Source organism: Pseudorca crassidens, chromosome 15 (assembly GCF_039906515.1).
Source record: "Pseudorca crassidens isolate mPseCra1 chromosome 15, mPseCra1.hap1, whole genome shotgun sequence".
NCBI classification, from domain to species: Eukaryota; Metazoa; Chordata; class Mammalia; order Artiodactyla; family Delphinidae; genus Pseudorca; species Pseudorca crassidens.
In genome coordinates, this window is record NC_090310.1 from 60,215,370 (window position 1) to 60,235,870 (window position 20,501).

The 20,501-nt window shown below is 55.5% G+C and overlaps 1 protein-coding gene across 3 annotated transcripts in view; it reads right to left on the reverse strand.

Moving 5' to 3' along the window:
• The window catches only part of EBF4 (EBF family member 4), a 55,259-nt gene extending 40,019 nt beyond the window's left edge, over positions 1-15,240 (reverse strand). For 2 of the 3 annotated variants that reach the window (XR_010935181.1, XM_067707670.1), the window contains exons 1-7: positions 14,846-15,240; positions 14,210-14,331; positions 4,130-4,286; positions 3,827-3,890; positions 3,599-3,654; positions 1,888-1,961; positions 758-826 (exon numbers count right to left, since the gene is read on the reverse strand). Coding sequence is in view for 2 of the 3 variants with exons in the window: in XM_067707670.1 (XP_067563771.1) it covers positions 758-826; positions 1,888-1,961; positions 3,599-3,654; positions 3,827-3,890; positions 4,130-4,286; positions 14,210-14,331; positions 14,846-15,166 (863 nt within the window). In the remaining variant the exon portion in view is untranslated. The remainder of the gene's footprint in view (positions 1-757; positions 827-1,887; positions 1,962-3,598; positions 3,655-3,826; positions 3,891-4,129; positions 4,287-14,209; positions 14,332-14,845) is intronic. The other variant, XM_067707669.1, reaches the window with a different exon arrangement.
• Between the last annotated feature and the right edge of the window lie 5,261 nt (positions 15,241-20,501).

Genomic DNA, 20,501 nt, shown 5'->3' on the forward strand with positions numbered 1-20,501 from the left:
TGAAACTGGTGATAATGCTTGCTTATTTGGAGGGCAACGGATGAGTCAGCAGCAGCGGTAGGAGACTTTGCTGTCAACCCTCCTAAACTTGAATTTTAGTACATTGTGAATGGTTTAATGGTTTACTAAAAGGAGAACAAGGCAGGGTTTATGTTCCAATATGGAATGAGTTCTAAGATATATTGTTACAAATAAAAAGGTAAGTACGAAAGACTGTGTACAGTATGCTATACATAGGGGTGGGGCAGACATACTTTTCGTTATTTACTCTTTTATACTTTTCGAATTTTGTACCTTATATATGCATTTCCTATTCAAAAAGAAATAAAATAATTTAAAAAAATCATGGTGGGAGAATGCCTTTTCATATGCATCACCTTGACAATCCTATGATTGAAGCTTGCTAAGTATTTCCCTATTTTTTAAACAAAGGAAACAGACGATCAGAGAAGTCAAGTCAAACAGCACAGAGGCACCAGGCACCAGGACTAGAGCCCGCTTCCCTGCCAGGCCCTCCCAGCCCCTCTAGCCCAGCAGCCTCTACCACCCTCCACCCCTGCCCTCTCCAGCTCCTTCCCTCAGGACACAAAACTCTTATGCCCAGCCCCAAGAAGGTCTGCCACCAGGGGCTTCAGTCAGGGGACTGTTTCTCTTTGCTCAGAGTCACCAACAGGGTGGTGGGTGCCCCCGCGCTCTGTGGCTGATCCCAGCCTACCCTGGCCTTGCAGCTGCCAGGCCCTCTTCCCCTGGTCTGTACCTGTCAATGATGACGGGGTCTGAGGGTGTCTCATTCCGGTTGCCACAGCTCTTCCGGTCACAGCACCGGCTGAAGGAAAGATGAGAAGGGAGGGAAGGAGGAAGGGGGTGAAGGAGAGGGAGATTACAGCACGTGGTGTGTGTGTGTGTGTGTGTGTGTGTGTGTGTGCGCGCGTGCGCGTGTGTGTGTGTGTGGCTCTGGGGTGAGGATGCTGATGTCCTGTCTCTGAGTATGGAATCCCTGGGCCAGAGGGGCTCACTCTCAGGGGCCTGGGGGAGACAGGCAGTGAGGGTCCTACACAGGGACCTGGAGAGCCCTTATACCTGGGGTTAAGGATGGCCAAGAAACCCTTGTCCCAAAGGCATGCTGCTCCTGGAGGATCCAGGAAAGGGCAGGCTGCTGACCACCTACTCTCTCTGTACACTTTTTATACAAGTAGAAAAGAGCTCCAATTGTAAGCATGAACCTCATGAATTATCACAAAGTGAGCCCACCCATGTAACCAGCACCCATACCAAGAAATACCATGTGACTAGCGCCCCAGAAGCCCCCTCATGCCTCTTCCTGGTCACTGCCCTTCCCAAGGGTAGCCACTGTCCCAACCAGATTTTTGAACACTATTTTCTTTTCCATGTATGAAGAGCTGCCTCGGAGGACCCTTCCTGACTGACATCTCCTGGTGAGCCCTTGCCTAGAAATGCCAAGCTCTGGGGTAATGGGGAAGGGGAGTCTAGCACTGTGTTCCCTCTTCCCCATCCTGCCTGCCCAGGGGGTGCCCTTAAGTTCACATAAGAGGCAGCAAAGTTTCCTCCTCCAGCTTCTGAGCTAACCCAGGAGGCCCAGGCCCTGCCCCCATCTCCCAGGGAGCCCTCCCCAGAGCTTTATTAGTTAAGCTTCCCGGTAGCAGCAGGAGGCCTCTCTTACAAAAACACTCGGAGAAGCCACATAAACAGGCCCGGCTAATGGGTCCTCAAGGACCCTCTCCTCAGCCAGCACTGTGCCCAGGGGCCTCACTCTTCCCTCATCACCCCCCAACCCCAGGCTTCCCTGGGGATCAGTGGGGAGGGGGTTGGTGGCAGTGGCAGGGGTCGGGGCAAGAGGCCAGGGGCAGGTGACCTAGCCCTTCTCACCTGCACATGATCTCGTGGGTGAGTAGCACGCGGCACATTTCGGGGTTCTTGTCCTGCCCCTCGTAGATGATGGCCTGGGGAAGGGGAAGTGCGCAGGCTGGAGGGGAAGGAGGCTCCTCTCAAGGCCAGGTGGAAGGGCAGCTGGGCCCCCGCTCCCGGGGAAGAGTACGCCCTCCAACTCTCTCTGGGAGCCCAGGAATGCAAAGAGGGAGCTGGGAACCTGGCTTCCCAAACCAGTACCACTATCAGAATGGGCAAGAGTGGCATGAGGTCTACAGATTCTGTCTGTCCACAGGCAGCTCTTTCCGGAGCCAGCTCTGCTCAGGGGCAGGGAGGTCCCCAGATCACCATGACCAAGGTCAGGCTGCCGGGAGGGCAGACACACTCCAACCTCCGCGGTTCTCACAAGCATTGTCCCTCCAGGCTGTCCCGCTGGCTCCTTGGCCCCTCTCCCCACCCCTATCACCTCCGCAGGCCAGGCCAGTGGCTCCCTCTTGGACTGCTGGATCAGCCACCCCCCCCACCCCCCCACCCCCAGCCAGTCCCCCAGCCTCTCCTCCGCCCTGAAGCAAGGAGTGAGCTGCCCAAACCACACATTTGGCTTCCACCTTATAACCTCTGTGCCACGCAGCCATCCCTTATTTGTGGGTCCCTCTCTCTCCGGACGTTCTCCAACCCCTTCCACACTTGTTGACCATGCAATCCCACTTTGCCACTGCCTGGTCCGCCTCCCACACCATGGCGACCACAGGCTTCCTAGAAACACACCACTTCTTACTCTGCCCTGGGATTGGGTGGGGGCTGCTGGAAGACTGTCTGTGTGGGAAAGCCCAAGTCTCCACCTCAAGTTGCAGGCCACTGATTTTCACATCTGAGACTCAGCCCTGCTCCTTTACCAGCGCACACAACCTCTCTGAAAAGCCTGAGGCTTGGGGCCCTGTGGCTGCACAGTCCGTCAGGGCTGACTCAGGTTTCAGTTGCCCCGAGCTCCTCATGCTGGTCCCTGAGCCTCCTTCTCTTGTCTTTTCAAGTCAGCAAGGTACTGAGGGCCTGCAGTGGAAGCTCTGGGGCCCCACTCAGTCCCCGCTCCTGGACCAGTGCACCCATCCCCCAGCTGTGGGTAGCATTAGCTGCTAAGGGCTTTCTCTTGAGAACTGCTCTCAGCAGACAGGAGCTTGCTTCCCCTGGAAATGTCTGGAAGGTTACACTCTCCCCTTGGGAGTGGTCCCAGCCAGTAACTGACCAATACAGGGGACAGAATCCTGGCCTCCTTGCCTCAAGGGGGAACAACTCTGGTGCCATTCCTTCTCCAGGGCTCCTCGTGGATCAGGCTGAGGCTAGACTCCAGCTGAGACCACATCCTTGCTGAGCATCCCCTGCCCTGTCCTGCTTCTCCTCCCTCCCCTTCTAAGAGCTTCTTCCTTCCTCCCCTATAAACCATATGTACCTGAATCCCCATCTAGGCTGAACTTCTAGATAACAGGACCTAAGACAAAGTCGTTGAACAAATATTGTCTTTTTCTTGTCTAGAGGGCAAAAGCTACACATCCTCCTCCTGTGGACAGTGCTGAGAACTGTGGACAGCTAGACTGGTGAGGATGAAGGGCATAGGGGAAGTGGGGGCAGGGACAAGGATGCTTGCTCAGACCACAGGGAGATGGGGGTCAGAGAAGGGGCTGGACAGGCCTGAGCATCCCCTGGGCTGGCTCACCTGCTTGGACACGGAGTCGATGAGACGCACATAGAGGTCCTGTTCTGTCCGAAGTCCTAAGGGTGGAAAGGCAGAGAGGGCTTGCTATTTGGGGAGCCCCTGTGGCTTCTGATGACTGAACACACTCCACACCTTTCCCCGCTGAAGCCAGGCCCCCTCCACCCTGACAGTGGGGCACCAAGTGTCACATGGTGCTGCGGTACCCAGTGGGCAGTGGGCCTCACTCACCGTTGTTATATACCAGCCGGAGGCGATAATGGATCCCGTTGTTTGTCTTTTCAGCCCCGGGCTCCTGCAGGGACAAGATACGGAAGATGCATGGTGCTCCCGGGGATCCTCCAGCCACCGCCCTCCCCCCGACTCCCTTCCCACCCAAACTTCCTCCCTACCCCCCTCCCTCCCATCCATTCACCACCCCCTTCTCCACTTCTCCACCACCTATCCATCATCTGCTCCAGTGGGAGGGGGTTCCCTGAAACCCTCCCCAGCCCCCCACCCTGTTCCTTCCCAGCGAGCCCATGAGCCTCTCACTCGGTCCTTCTCCACAAAGTCGATGAAAGCTGTACGCTCCACCTCCACCGGCTGCCCCTGCCGGTCATACATGGCCAGCACGAAGTGGAAGAAGTTGGATTTCCTGAGGTTGGAGGGGGGCTGCTTCTCAAAATGTGCTCGTGCCAGGCCCACGCCACTGTGGGGAGGAAAGTTGCTGGGAAACCACTGGAAGTGCCCTCCAGAGAGGAAGACCCCGTCACCTCTGACCAGGTAGGTGGGCTGGCCAAGACTTGGCTCTGATGTGTCAAGAGTTTGGGCAAGAAATTGGATGGGCCCATTCCACCCTTGCCAGGGCCATCTCAGTTCTAGAACAGGCCTCCGAGCCCTGAGGTTACCCCAGCCTGCTCCCATGGGAATAAGCAGCACAAGCACAGGTGACAACAGAGGCATCCCGGGCAGACTCCTTCCCAGACTTTTCCCTGGGCCTCACATTTTGGAAGGCTGATCTCTAAAACCAAATGAACAAGCAACCCATCTTACTGACCACAGGCTCCTGTGACTGCCCTTTAGGGCCTCAAGGGGAAGCTGGGAGGTTTTGGAATGAATATCCCACTGTACCCCAGCTCCTGGCTATGTGCATGAGCCTACGGTATTGCCTGGGAGATGATGAAGTCCATCAGACTCTCAAGAGACATTGAACTGGCTCAGGGCCACTAGTCTGGCCAGCCTGGATGCTGGGCTATGGCTGAAGGTGGGAATGTCCTCCCTAGGTATAGGGGGACCTGCCTCCATGCTTGGAGGAAGACACCACTGGCTCCCTTGGGCAGAAGGATCTTCTGGTCTGGCCTTGCTTTCTCCTGGCTCATCAGAAACCAGTCCCAGAAGCAAAGCCAGGGTGAGAGCAGGAGGAGGAGAAGAACCAAGGCCCTGTTCACCAAATATTTCCTGAACCCCAATGATGTACCAAGCACTGGCCACATGGCACCACGTGGGGCCAGAGTGAAACACCTGGAAGGGGAGGGAAGACAGATACAGAGAGCTGCAACACAAGACAGAGTGGTGGGTGCCCCCTAAGAGATGTCACTATATAAAAAACCGTAAAAGCAAAGGAAAAACGATTAATTCTTTCTGTGTGTGATGAAGGGAAGACTTCACGGTGATGGTGGCCTTCCCCCTGGTCTTTGAGGAATGAATAGGAGCTCAACAGGGGCAGGAGGCAAAAGGGCAGAACTAACAGCATAAGAAATGGCTGTAGGTATGAGGGTTAGTATCACTGGACCACTTCAAAGACTGAAGTGAGGAGAGAAAGGGTTTTATTGGAAGTGCCAGACTATCCATGCAAACAAAAACCAGGCCATGGAGTTTAGACTTTCTTCTCTGGGCCAAGGTCTTCCAAAGTGTGTTCTTTAGCTCTCTCATGGCTCCAGATCCTCATTCTATGAAAGAGTGCTATACCCACAACTGCTGGGAAGTGCATACACAAGTGTATGTGGGGGGCCCTGGGACACCCTCCAGGAATGGACCCTCCTTGACCCGCTCAGGCCAGTGGTCCCCATGCGGTAGCGAGTCTCCAGGATGGTTCCCCATGATCCCTGCCTCCTGGTAGTCAGGTCCTTATATAGTTTCCTCCCATAGTGTATCAGGATTGGTCTGTGTGGCCAATAGAATATGGCACAAGCGATAGCATACAATTTCTAAGGTTAGGTCATACAAGACACGTGGCTTCTGCCTTGTTCACTCTCTTGGATTAGTCACTCAGGGGGAAGCTGGCTGCTGTGTTGTGACGATACTCAAGCAGCCCTATGGAAGGTCCACGTGGAGAAGAACTGAGCCCTCCTGCCAACAGCCGGCATGAACTGATCAGCTGTGTGAAGCCTACCAGCCCCAGTCAAGCCTTCAGATCACTGAAGCCTCATAAGAAACCCTGAGCCAGAACTACCCAGCTACACTGCTCCCTGATTTCTAACTTTAAGAAACTGTGTGAGATAATGAATGTTGTTTTACATTGCTGAGTTTGGGGGTGATTTTTTTTTATGTGGCAACAGGTAACTAACACGCCATGCTTACTTGACTACAGAGCATTTTGGTGCAGGGATGTGGTATGGGAAGTATGACTAAAGGCCACCAGAAGGCTCTGGTCAGGCAGGGCTTAGAAGATGCTGTAAGCAAGGAGGGCACAGTGTGGTAGAAAAGTGAGAGGCTGCTTCAGGGATGCAGAGGTGAGGATGAGAATGGTGGAACTGTCTTGAGAGCCATTTAGACCAGAGTCCCATCATGGACATGCCACTGTGACAGCATCTGCCATACTCATCACTACTTAATACTTTTCTTCTTATAATTTTAAATCAACTTACTCTTACTTGGCTTCTTGCAAAGCCATAATATCTGAAATGTCATGGGCTTCAGAAGCTTGTTGTGTTTTTACTCATACAGATTACAGTAAATAAACAATAAAATGAAAACCGTTCCTCCTCTTGAAAGCCTGCTCGGGAGCCTCAGTCGTCCATGTAAAATGCTAATTTTGGAGGCAGAAGTGACCGGTCTTGCTTGTTCCTGATCAAGATGAGGAGGGGGCCACCAACACCTTCTCTTCCCCACCAAAGGTTATTTCTACACGTTCCTTGCTCCAGGATCATCCTCCTCCCTCCTTCCTCGGTGTCCCTCTCTTCTCCTCAGCCTCAGGCTTACAGTCCAAAGTCCAGGCCTTGACCCTCCCGCTTCCCACTTGCCAAGAGGCAGGGAAGCCTGAAGACAGCTTTGATCACAGCAGGTCCCTGATTACTGTTGATGAATATGCTAATGAGGCAGCAACCCTGACTCCTCCCTCCAGCCCCCAGGACCAGCTTAGGGGCAGTGAGGCTCCCCAGGGACAGGACCACCTGGGGGTAGATAAGGTCAGAAGGAGATGGGCTGTGGGGCCATCCCAGATCACTCTGCCCTTTACTCTGTCATCTAGCCCAGGAAAGGTGCCTGGAAGGCGCTCAGACAGTGAGGAAAGAGCTATAGAGAAAGAAAGAGGCCTTAACAGAGGAGGGGTGGAGGCTAAGCGAGCACACAATCCCCTGGACCCCTCAACATACCCTATCTACACAGACGCTCCTGTACTTCCCAGGCCAAGAGTCAATCAATAATGCTGACCTTCCTCTCCCATCCATCCCTCTTGGCAAATACCCGTCAGTCCTGGGTCCTGGCTGCCTGGGGTTCCTACCAGGCTCCTAAGGACCAGACCTGGGAAGTCTGCCCTAAGCCCCAAGCCAAGCTCCCTTCACAGGGCCTGCCCTCTCAGCAGGAGGGAATTCCTAGGGAGAGTGGTTGGGGGGACCAGGGGAGGGGAAAGGGAGCAGGTATCCCTGCCTGGGGTCTGTGGACCAGTAGCCAGTGCTGCCAGCTGCAGGGCATCAAGGGGCTGCACTGACCTACTCCACAGTGGGATCAGGCTCAGTTCTACTTCCCTCGAGGCAGCCCAGCATCAGCCTCCATCCTCCACCTTGCTTAGTGGGTCTGAGGCACAATCACACACATCCACGCAAAGCAATGGGACAGAGGCGGCTAGTTTATAGCTCTGGGACAGGGATCACTATCATGAATGACAGCAGAACAATATGACCCCAAGCAGACCAGGAGAGGATGGCAGAATAGGCAAGACCCCTGCTAGGCATGCCCAGGACTGCTCCTGGTCTGCGAATGTCTCCAGTTTACCCTGTTCATACCCCTGTGAGACAAATGAGAAGACCAAGGTGAAATGGAAAAGGTTTTGGTTTAAAGAAATTCTCAGGGCTTCCCTGGTGGCGCAGTGGTTGAGAGTCCACCTGCCGATGCAGGGGACACGGGTTCGTGCCCCGGTCCGGGAAGATCCCACATGCCGCGGAGCGGCTAGGCCCATAAGCCATGGCCACTGAGCCAGCACGTCCGGAGCCTGTGCTCCGCAACGAGAGAGGCCACGACAGTGAGAGGCCCGCATAACGCAAATAATAAATAAATAAAATAAAATAAAGAAATCCTCATATTTCCTATGAACACAGAGGACATGAGGATTAGAACAGCAGCTAGAGTGCCAGATGCAAGTCTGTCTGGACTTCTGGTTCCCCTAGGCACCTCCATGGCCTACCTGCCCGTGCAGTGGGTGACCAATCAGCATCCCTGAGCAGAGCTGCAAGCTGCAAAGGGAGAGGGTGCAGAGCGGGAGGGGGAGACTTCTGCTCTTCTCCCCTTGGGAAGAGCTGATGCTCTTGTAATGAGAAAGCAAACCAAGATTAAAGAACAGAAAGAAAGAGACACAGAAATATGCTCAAACAGCTCAGAAGATAGACCTGGGCCGTGGAGAGGTCTGAGAGGCCTGCTGGGGCACCCTGGGAGAAGACATGTGCTCCCACAGTACCTTAGAGGCAGAGATGTGGATGAAGGCCAAGGTCTCTGATTCTGTGGTCTCCAAAGTGGGGTGGCCCTTGCAGAGAAACTGCAAGGATGTTTATTGATAGGAATCCTTTATCTAGAAGAAGGGAGAGAGGCAGGAGGAGAGCCCCAGAAGTCTGGAGAGGCAAGTGTTTTATCTGGGTTTCCCCAGAAGCAGACCCTGAGACAAGGATTCATATGTGAACACTTTATGTGGGAGGTGTCCAGGAAACATTGGCGGGTATGGGGAGTGAGAGAGAGAAGGAAAGGCAGTCCCTAACAGGTGCATTATCCATGAGTAACCACTGTGGGCAGCTGCAGCTCAGCCGCCAGGGAGCTCTGGAAACAAGTCTAGAACATGTGCTTCAGCTAGTCAGAGGGCTGAGCAAGGGAGCTGGGGTCTTCATCGTCCAACTCCAGTCAGTCACTGGCTGAGGGCTTCTGGGGCGTCATCTCTCAGGTGCTTCTGGCCTGTTGTGCAGGTGGGTGGAGCAGGCTCTGGCCATCTAAGAGTCTTAGGAGGCAGTTGCTGGCAGAGGAAGCAGACCCTTTCCCAAGGGTCCCCAGGGACATGGGTGGGGTAGCAACTCCCAGCCATCCAGAGGCCTGCGGTGTGATGGAAGCCAGCAAAGCTACAGCCCAAGGGCCTGCGTGCAGCCTGGCAATATGCACGAGAACTGCCTCACCTGGTGCGTGTATTGCTGGAGCCTATAATTCAGAAACGTCTCATTCACTTAGCGTGATTAGTGCACAAAGCGTGCCACATACACGCCTTTTCCAGGTAAATGCAGCTGAGTGATGAAAACAGCCACATTAACCACTTTTGTGAGACTCCCAAATGATTTACACATCTCCTTGCTTTCTTAAAAAGATTGTTTTCAACAAAATGTTCAAAACACTTTCCTATCAACTCCGGAGTGTGCTGAGGCGGTGGGGCATGTGCTCCTGTAAAGAGCACGGATGTGGGAGGAGAAAGTGCTCATCTTCATATTTCCACCAGGGCCCACTCACCCCCTTCCCATCTTTTGAAATAGCCCCCAAATTAAAGGAGACTGGGACAGAAAAGCTTCGGTGTGCACAGCTATTTTTTTGGTTGGAGGACATCCGAGCATGGGTGTGTGTGGGCTTCCTGAGTACTGTGCTGGGAATCCAGGTTGAAGGTGACACCAAGGGCAACCTGACCTTCACAGCCTGAGTCATTCAGGTAACCTGTGCTTCAGAGTACAGGGGGATGCATATGGGGGCATCTGGGGGTTGCAGAGTTGTCTGGCTGCTATTGCTTGGCCACCCAGGAGTCCCTGGAGATGCTCCTTTTCGAGGCTGAGCAGGTTGCCCCAGGAACTTTCTTGCAGCAGCTGGACCTCACCACAGCTGTCTAGGACAGACGACGCCTCCCTCACAGTCAGTCTCGGCTCTCGGGTCAGAAGGCCATTCATAAGTCTTAACATCCTTGATTAGGTACTTATTATAAGTGCTAGCAATTTAAAACAAGCATCTCAAATCTCACAGAGGACAATGGCCGAGACTGGAGCTTTGGCCTTCCCCCAGAGGCACCTTCAGGCCTTTGTCTCCCCTGCACCCCTCTGCCCTCTACTAAATGCTAACTCTTGCCTGCCTTGGCAGCCCAAGGTTCCGAGCAGTGCCTTGGCTTGGGCCTGATCCATCTTGGAATCTGGGATGCTGGGGAAATGGGGAGAAGCCCTGTTGTTATCAGCAGTTGGGGGAGGCTCCTTTTTGATCCCCCCTCCACCCTGGAGGTGGAAGGAGTAAAAGTGTGTATTTCCTGCATCTCATCCTTTGTCTCAGATTTCCCTACTGTCTCTGCTAAATCTAGATCTTCTTTTCCCCATACTAGCATGGTTGCGTAAGTCCCACCTTCCTCTCCTCTGCATCCTCTCTTCCTCCAAGCCTCCTACTGGCCGTAGCTCTCCCTGCAGGCATCCTTTGGGTCCCTGGGACTGCTGATAATCATCAAGCTGGGCCTGGCATTCCTGACTCCAGCCAAGATCTATTGGCCTAGCCCAGAGCCTGGGAAGATAAAAGCAGAGGCTCACTGGGGTGAACCCACCCCAACAATGCGACAGTGCAGGCAGGAGGACCTGGTGCCTAGAGGCAGCTGCCCAGAACCTGAGTCTAGAAGGGCCTGCCAGAGATGAGGCTTTGGGGCTGCTTCATATCCCCTGTCCCACTGCCCCAGCAGGGGCTCTGCTCACTTGTCCCAGGAAATTATCTCAGCCATCAGGTCCCTGGATGAGGGGGGAGGGGAGGATCTCACTAGCCAGCTTTCCCATGTTTCTTCTTGCTCTCAATTCTACCCAAAGACTGTCCACCCTCTTCTCTGTGCCCACCCCCCTCGCCACCCACCCACAGGCCTGCCTGCCAGGTCCCAGGCTGAGGAAGAGCTATTAATTATTAAAGCAAACAAAAGCATTTCCTAGCAGGGATGCTAGCCTGCTGCTGCTTACAGGAAATGCGGCCCCAGCTGGCTTCCCTCTCATGGCCCAGCTAGTGTTCTGGGACCAGCTCAAGGGGGAGGGCTAGCCTGGGTGCTCCAGGAGTCTCCCCAGGCTGGGAGTCACATCAGAAGGAGAGTAGAACTGCTTCTGTGCTGAGAGATAAAGTCCTGTTGGCCCAGGGTAGGCCAGGGATCCTTGTGCAGAGTTCCCCACCAGGAAGACCCTGCCAGCCTTTCCTCTTACCTCCAGTGTATGGTATGCAGCCTCTCTTTTCTCCCTACCCCTCTTGCACTCAGAACTTTCCTTCCTGTTGGCAGGCCCTCCCTCACTGATCTTAGCAGGCTCTGGGCTTTCTCCTCCTTCTCCACCTTCTGAAAAACCCTGGCGCTGTAAAGATGGGCAGCAGCAGCTGCTCCAGTACCTGGTTCCTGGGGTCAGGTAGATCACCAACGTGGACAGCGGAGCCCAACAAAAACGAACTTAGTAACCTTCTAACACGCACTCCTGCTTCCTGCAGCAGATACTCATTACCCCCTATTGACTGCTCGAGCCTGGTGCTGTGGACACGAGGATGAATGAGCCACCATCCATGCCCTAAAGGAAGGTGTAGGCTGGCAGGGCAAGGAAGCCCAGGACAGGCAGGGCACAGCTGACTCTGGCCTGTGAGAAGCATCCTTAGACAGCACTAAGAACTGCTCCCCTGGGCCGGATGGGAGGGCACAGAGAGAGAAGGTGCTGGGGGGAGGGTTCCAGAGGTTGTAAGATTTTATTCAGTGGGTGTGTGGGTGCTGGGAGCAGGGGAACTGTTTCAAGAGACATTGTTGGATGCCAAGAGTCATACAGAGGCTGAGAGGAAGCTTGGGATCAGACTGTGATGGGCCTCGAATGCTGAGTATCTGGGAGGAAGTGTGTGTGTGTGGGTCACTGAAGTTTTTAATTGGGGAGGGACACCATCAGAGAAGAGTTCTTTGGAAATGTTTCTTTGGCCCCTGGTGCATGGCAGACGGTTTGCGGGGGCGGGGGCGAGGTGGGAGGCTGGGACAGTGGGCTAGCAGGCTGAGGTGATACACTGGGGTTAACCTTCAAGCCAGGGAGGAAAGTCGTGGAGGGCAAGAGTGTGTGTCATGGTTACGAGCTGGCCGTGGGCACTGTGATTAGGAATAGGACCCAGAGGCACCGTCCAGAAGCCTTGACAAGCTGGCGGCTGTGGGGTGAAGGCAAAGAGGGCATCAAAGACAGCTGTCAGACCCCAAGCAACCTAGCAGGGAGTGTTCCAGGGCAAGTTCCTCCGAGACAGAGGGAGAGGAGCCTTCGGAGGTGGAAGAGGGGGGCGGGGCAGGGAAAGGAATTCCTGTCATTGTTGTTTTAGGATGAAAAGACCCAAATAGAGGACTGATGGAGGATCAAGAACCAACGGATGAGATGATGACATCTCAGGAAGAATGAGAAAGAAGTACCTCCCACCTGCTCCCATCGGCAGGAGGTGCCCAGAGGCAACCAAACGTGTGGGGGCTCCCAATCTGTGTCCTGAGACAGAGAAGCCTCTGGACTTGGAGATGAGCAGCCCAGGCCTGAAGAAATTCCTCTCTTCAAACTGGGGAGGCCTTCTGAGTCCTGGTGATGTGGCCCTGGGGACTCAGACTGGACACCTCAACCCCACTCAAGACCTCTTCCTCAGGTGCAGACAACAATCTCATGGGAAGAGCCTCATCGCCACACTTCCTGCACCCACACAGGCTACAAGGGCACTGCCTCCTTCCCATCGGCTTCCTGCTCATCAAACCTGCTGACAGGGACAGAGGGGAGTGTCAGAGAGAAGTAGGAACCTTAAACCATGAGGCCCCACTGGAAAACTTCGTCCTCTCTTACAAGGAGCTCTCATCACAAAGGCGGTGGTGGAGAAAAAGACAAAGAAATTGACCAACTCAAATTAAGTGAAAAACCAGAACCAAAAGAAAAACAAACAGGATACAGAATTATATGTATAACACAGGAAAAAAATATGTTAATGGGAAGATGGGAAGGAAATACACTAAATTATTGACAGTAGCTATTTAGAGAGATGGGGTTTTGTTTTCATTTTTTTTCTAGAAAAGTTATATCATGAGTAAAAATATGGATATTAATTCATAGGCAAGACCCTTTCTCTTCCTAAAAAGGTGAGCTCCAGAGAGAGGCCCTGGTGCTCCCTCTGGACAGTCATGAAAGCACAGGAATGCAGGAACACCATTCAGTTTGAACATGAAACAAGGTGTGTGTCTGTTAAGGGGTGAGGTTGGGGTTGGTGGTGGGGTGGTATCCCCTGAACAGGATTGGGGATGTGAATGTGTGGCTGGCATCCAGGTCTGGTCTGCCCTGGAAACCCCCCAGCAGAATCCCTTCCAGCTGCTGGACAATCAGCTGCTCAGACCTCTGGGAAGCCCAGCTCCCAAGTGTCCCATATGTCTGCAGAGGCAGCACCTCCCTAGTCCCAGGCACTGAGAACTCCAGGTAGGATGTCTAACCTCCCCTCCCCTTGCTCACAACTGGGGATACAAAAAGCCCAGGTGCTGTGGGGGGCTGGTCAACGAACCATTATGCTTCCTTTCCAAATCCAGGAGTCCATCCCCCACCCAGGCTCCCTGCCCAGACTCCTGAAAAGGAGTCAGAGGAGATGGGTGTGGGTGCTGGGTTCCCAGGGATCCCCTGCCTTGGGTAGGACCCACCAGAAAAACACCTGGAGGGACCTGAGCGGCCCTGACCCATCCTCAGCCCCAATCATTCCACCAAGCCGACTGCCCACCTCATCTCTTCCCCACCAGCCGCTTCTCCAGCTCCACACGTCCCCATCCTCCAACTCTGAGGGATGTGAGAAAGCAGAAAGGGGGCTGGGATTCGTGCCTTTCCTGGCCGAGATCTATGGAACTCGACAAGGAGGGACACTTAACTGCCTGAGAAGGAGGGGTGAGCAGTTCCTTAACAGCTGGTGGCTGTGGGACTGCGGGCAGCCGGGAGACCTCCTCCTCTAGAGCCATGGACTGCTGGGCCAGCGAGCGGTAGTCAGAAATCAGAGCCGGGACATCCAGGAGTGGAGGCAGAAGCCCCGCCCCGGCCCGCCCCACATTCTCAGGAAGAAGCAGAGGCGCTCAGGGAGAGGTGGGCACAAGAGCTTGCCGGGACAGTGCAGAGTTGGGGCTCCCTCCAACCCCTCGCCCCAGCAGCTCAGCAAGCTGACAGAAGGCGGCGCGGAGCCGTCCAACCCGAGCGCGCCCTGTCGCGTCCGAGCGCTTACCTCTGCGCCGCGGTGCTGGCGTCCAGGATGCCCGCGCCCTGCATCCAGGAGCGCACCGAGCCCAGGCCGGCGGGCAGCAGCGGCTCCTCCTTCAGGTTCAGCCCGCCGCGGGGCAGAGCGTCCTGCGCAGGAAACATAAGGGCGCGCAATCGGTGGGCGCTCCCACAGCCGGGGATCCGGTCCCGCCGAGGCTGCGGGGCGTCTCAGCTCCGCCCGCCCGACGGCACCCGGCGCCTGCAGGAGCGCAGCGCAGCGCCAGTCCCGGCCGCTCAGTGCGCGCCAGCCTCCTGGGCGCTCCCTCGGAGAAAGCGGGTCCGCGAGCGCCGGCGCTGTCCCCTCCCCTCCCGGGGCGCGGGGCGGGGAGATGGAGGGATTTCCCCGCGGCCTGAGCGCCGGCGGGCTGACTGAGCGCGGGGCGGTGAGGGAGGGGAGCGGAGACGGCACCCGGTCCGCGCAGAGGCGCCCTAGAGGCGCGCTCTGGCGGCTGCCCAGGGCCGCGGTCGTCGGAGGGGGGGGCCCGAGCACCCCTTGAACTGCCTCAGGCGAGGCGGGGGCGCGGGGCTGCCCGCCCTTTCCCCCTCGCCGCCCCCACCTCCCGCCCACCCGCCCGCGGCGCCGGCGCGGGACGCTGATTACCATCCAGGAGGAGGAGGCTGCGGGCGCGGAGCTCGGCGGCGGCGGCGGCGGCGGCGGCGACTGCGGCGGTAGCGGCGGCAGAAGCAGCAGCAGCCGTGCGTCCCGAGGAAAGGCAGGGGCAGCGCCGGGCCAGCAGACGCCTCCGCCGCCGGCGCCCCGCGTGCTCCGGCGCCCCGGCCCTGCCGCAGCCCCGGGCGGCAGCACCTGGAGCAGCAGTAGCAGCAGCCCGGCCGACTCCCCCCTGGGCCCGGTTCCCGCGCCGCCCCGCCGCGGCCGCCGCCGCCCGCCGCTCCCCGGAGCCTGGCCGCGGGCCCGGGCCATCCCGCCGCCGCCGCCACCGCCACCGCTCCCGGGGGAGCGGGAGCCGAAGGCAGGGAGAGCGGGCGGGATGAGGGATGGCGGGAGCTGGCGGGCCCAGGGGACTGGGGGCCGGGGGAGGCGGGGGCGGGGCGGCGCGGCCGGCCGAGGGGCGGCCAGGGACGTGACATCATCGGGGGAGGAGCGGCCGGGCCCGGGCCGCCGCGGCGGGGCGGACCCTGGCGAGTCGGTCGCCGGGGCTGGGGGCTGCGGCCTGCCCGAGGCCGCGGGAAGGAACGGGAGGGACCAGCGTGGGCCCGGGAGGCCCGGGCAAAGAGCTGACCGGGCTGCGAGGCGGGGGAGCCCGGGCGAAGCCGGAGGAGCGAGCAGGGCCGCACTCAGAAACCTCCACCGCCTCCGGGTCGCCACTGGACGAAGTCCCGGCTTCTTCTCCACTCATCTTCGTCTCCCAAGTACCCGCCGTACTCTCCACGCCGACGCCCGGTTCCTGCACTTGCCGCTCATTTTGACGCCTTCAGGCTTTTACTCTTGATGTTCTTTGCTCGCCCCATTGGTCCTGTCCGCCTTCCCCTGACCTCGGTTTAACCTCAGCCTGGGACTCAAACCTTTCTCCCTTAGGCTGGGCCCCAGACGCGCCGAGCGCCGTCCCTGCATCCCCCATCCCTAGTCCAGTCCGTGGCTTGTCTAAACACTAAAGCATTTTCGTTTCCAACCTGTGCCTTTCAGACACCTCTTGGTTTTTGATGCAAGTTGGATACTGAGTTAGGACTCACTTCCTCTTGTTCCCCAGCCAGAGAATCTTCCCTCTCAGATTTCATTCCTCTTAGTTCCCGGGCCAGAAATCATCTCGCCCTTGACCCGAGGGCTGAGCCGTTTCTGACCCTCTCCCCACATTCTGGCTTGGTGTGTCCTGACCAGGCTTTGAACAAGCCCAGAATGAGTCCAGCACTTTCCTGCAGAACAGCATGGGGGTGGCCTACCCAGCCTGCTGCTTCATTTTCAGACACCCCTGGAATATCACTTTCCTGCCCCCATCCCATCCTCTGACTCCCATCCTCTTTTGGGGGGCCTCCAAGTGTGCAGTTAGTGGTCCACCCCACATGGACCCAAATGAAGGTCCCAGGGCCACTACTGGGCCTCCTACTACCCCAGAGGCACCCCCACCTCCTTTTCTGACCTATGCCCCCCTCCCCATCACCTGCGGGGGCTGTCACTCCCACCCAGACTTCTCAAGGTCTCAGTTTTTACCCCAGGGATTATCAAAGGTAGTCTCTCCTTAAGGTGAATTCTTATACCAGTCTTTTTCTCCATCTCCTTATCTGACTCTAAATCCTTGCTCCTCCCAGTGTGGTCCCTGGACCAGCAGCTTCAGCATTAAGTGGGAGCTTGTCAGAAATGCAGAATCTTAGGCCCTGCCCAGACCTGCTAAATCAGAGCCGACCTTGTACCATGATTCCATGTGATTTGCATGCACATTACATTTGAGAAGCAGTGCTCTAGAGAAACCCCCCAAGGCTGTTACATACTTGCTCCACCCCTCTCTCCAACCTTCAAACCTACCTCTGGCTCTCTAAAATTTCCAACAGACAGCCTACCTCTTATTTACTGGAGAGATTACAGGGAATCTTGGCAGAATCCTGCTGGCCTTCTCAGCCGTCCATATTTTTCCTCCTTTCTCAGTCTTCTCACCCATTCTTTTTTCCCCCTGCACCCAGAGAAGCATGTGGGCTCAGGGACCTCTTTGCTCAGTCCCTTCTTCTGCACCTCCTGATGTTGTCCCATGCAATCTGTTCGTGTGTTGACACTCCTTTCCTCTGCTCAGACCTCCCCATTCTTAAAAGAACCCTCCCTTTGTCCCTGCCTCCTCCTCCTCCTACTTGTGCCACTCCTGTTTCTGAGAAAGTTCACAGGCGCACTCCGCCAAGGCTGCCTTGCCAGCCCCCAGCAAGCCACTCTTGAAGCCCTGTTGGTCTGGCTCCCTTCCAGTTCTGCCGCTGTTTGTTCCTCTCTCTCGGCCTCAGGCCCTCTGACCCCCGTGCAGCACTGGGCTCGGCGCACCTGCCTCCTCCACACACCTGGGAAGGCCATCCTGATGACCAGAGCACACCGTCTCTCCTCTTACCCCTGGGTGCGCCCCAGCTTGCTGTGTCCTGCTCCCTTCTCCTTTTCTTCTCTTAGAGAACTCAGGCTTTTCCACAGTCCCAGGGGACATCTTTGGGGAAATGATGTCCTAGTGTGGGCCTCCATCTGCTTCTGTCAGTCCTGAACATCCACTGGTGAGGACAGAGCTGTCCTTGACCCTTGGGGAGGAGGGGAGCACCTGCTTCCAGGGAGCGGCCCTCTCCCAAGTAGCTCTGCCCCTGAGCTGGGGCTGGGGTTGCTTCATCTCCACATGCCCAGCCACGTTCATGCCCATTCCCCACAAACCAGCTCTTCCTCCTGGCTCCCCTGTGTCTGTCCATGACACCTCCTCCTGATGCCCACCAGGTTTGGGGCCCAGGAGTTCATCTCTGATACTTTCCTTGCCTGCCCAATAGCCACCTCTTTGTCAAGTCTCAAGGATTCTCCCTCCTTGTCCTTCTCTCTACCCCAGGGCCCACAGTGAATATCTTTAACAATGAATTTACTTGCCCTCCACTGGACTCCACCCTGGCTTGGAAGAGGAATCTGCCCCAGTCTGAGGACAGCCTCCTTAGCTATCTTCTTGCCCCCACCTGTCTACCCGCAACCACCCTCCATCCTCCTGCCAGTTTTAAAAAGCAAGCCATCACCTGCTTAGAAACTTCCAAGTGTCTCTCTTGGCTCCCCAAGTAGACATTTAGGGACTTAGTTTAGGGACATTCTAGGCCCTCTGATGCCTGATCCAAACGTTCTTGCCAGCTTTCCCTCCATTCCCTTGCTGTGTGAGTCCCTTGCTTGCCTGACACAGAAGATCTACTGTTTTCCAAATGCAGACACAGGTCCCACACTCTCAACTCCGTGCCTCTACTCTGGCTGTGCCCTCCAGCTGTAGTGCCCTCATTTTTACAACACCTTTCTTCTCTGGGAGGCAACGGGGTCCACATTCTTTTCACGATGATTGAATGGCTTTGGTGTTGCAAGTCTTCATGGTTCTAGAAGCCTCTTCCTAAGGTAGATTTGGGGGATAGGTGCTCAGAATTAACCTGGGCAGAAAGGGGAGTCACTCAACCCAGAGATGGCCTCCTGACTTGTGTGGGTTTCTATCTTGTATTAACCACATGGACTAGAAAGAAACCAACCAGGATGGTGTTTGAGGCTTCCCAGGGCCTGCAGCCCCTGAGAAGGTCTTCTGGGTTAGAGCCGCTGAACCAATGGGCAAGGCCCTGGGTGATGAGAATACCAACTGGGCCCAGCAGGGCAAATTCTGAGTCAGCTTTTGGAGTCAGAGGTAAGTATCTCTGCTTTAGATCCAGGAAGTCTGTTTCTTGGAACTCCTTGTGTGTTTTTATTTTGTATTTTTTATCTTAGTTCCTTTGACAAAGTTCTCCTCTCAAACCGTTGTAGCTTCATGAGACAGGGATTTGGGGGCCTCCTGTAGCTGTGTTCACAGAGAGCTGGAGGGGTGGTAGTGACAGATAGAGGATGCTGGGTCCAAGGCCACAGAGAACGCCAATCCTTTCTGGCCCAGGCAGAGGCTCACCCCAAGCCACCAGTCCAGAGCCTCTGACCTCATCCTTCTCCATCATGGACATTTGTGCTCATACCACAGGAAGGGTTCTTGTCATGTGCCTGGTGCTAGAGAATAAGCAAAGCCTAAAACACAGGCTGTGTCTTTATGGGTACCACAGTGTGGTGGTGGGAGATGTGTAAACACTCAGTGTCACTCCAGAGTGACCTGGTCTGATAAAGATGCAGGTGCAAATACTGGGACCAGCACAGAAGAAGGGCCTGAGCCTAAGAGGGGAGAAAGCGGTCTTGGGCAGAAGGATCAGCATCTGTAACGACTGGCAGAGCTGAATGAGTGGGTTTGCAGCACTTGCTTCAAGGTAGAAGCTTCTAGCACCTGGAGCATCATGCTTGTGCCTAGGATGCCATGCTGAGGAGCATGGAATTTTTCCTGTAGGCCTGGGCCTTAAAACAATATTTAAAAAATCAACAGAACTCTCTCTCTCTCTCTCTCTCTCTCTCTCTCTCCCCCCCCACCAAAGGGGGGTGCAGCACCGTAGAAAACAAATCCAAAGTGGCACATTAGGCAGAAGTGCCCTTGACCAGACTGTGTGTTGGGCCATAGAGCCCCCTGGAGGCCCCAAAGTGTTAAGCCAGCACTCGGATCCACTTCATGTCAACTTCCCTGATGGGAATTAAAATATAGGAAGAATTTAACAATTAAAGCATGCACTAAATATGGCTGTTCGCATAGTTCTGTGAAGAAACAGAAATGGCTAGGGCCATCCCAGAAGGCTTCCTGGTGGGCATGCCCCAGCTCTTAGCCTTCCTCCCTTTTGCCTCCTGAGGTCTTTTCAACTGCTTCAGGAAAACTTGCACTACAGGTGTTATTTGACCTTAGGATCCATCCCATTCCCCGCATCGAGGCTGAGTTATTAAATTTTATATAATAACTCAATGGGAGCCACAATGGTGGACACTTTTGTCAGGAGAGTTGTACTCCCATCTTCAGTCTCTGGGCTGGAGCACAGGCTGTGTGTCCCCTCAGTATTCCAAGTTGTTCACACCCCTTCCAATCACAAACCATCTCAAAGACAACCAATCTCAATCTCAGTCCCTGCTGAGGAAGAGGAAAGGAACCATTTCCCTTGTGGAGCAAGATCTGCACAGGGCTGACCCTTTGTTCATCCTCCAGGTTTCAGAGAGGGTCCAGGACCTGCAGGTTTCTAACCTAAATCTGTAACAGCACCAGCAGTATCCCTGGAGGGCTGCCCCTTAGCTACCCACAGGCAGTGGCAGAAAGTCTGAAATGACAGCATCAGCCCCCACCCCCAATTGTGTAAGCTTCAGTCAGCAGGGAGGAAGGCTAAGAGCTGGAACATACCCACCAGGAAGCCTTCTGGGATGGCCCTAGCCATTTTGTTTCTTCGTGGAACAATGTGAACAGCTATATTTAGTGCATGATTTAATTATATATATATATAACTTGGCATGGGGAAGGTCAAATTTCTTTTCTGATTGCTCTGGGGTCAACAAGAAAGGAAGACATCACCCCTGAAGTGGAGCAGGGTGGGTAGGGGTCAGGGGAATGGAGTGGGTAGGTTGGAGGGGGCCATTGTTCACCTTGTCCTGGGTGAAGTGGGGAGAAGACCTGGCAGAGGCTGATTCTCCAGGAGGCTTAAGCTCATCCACACAGGCCCTTTCCAAGGCC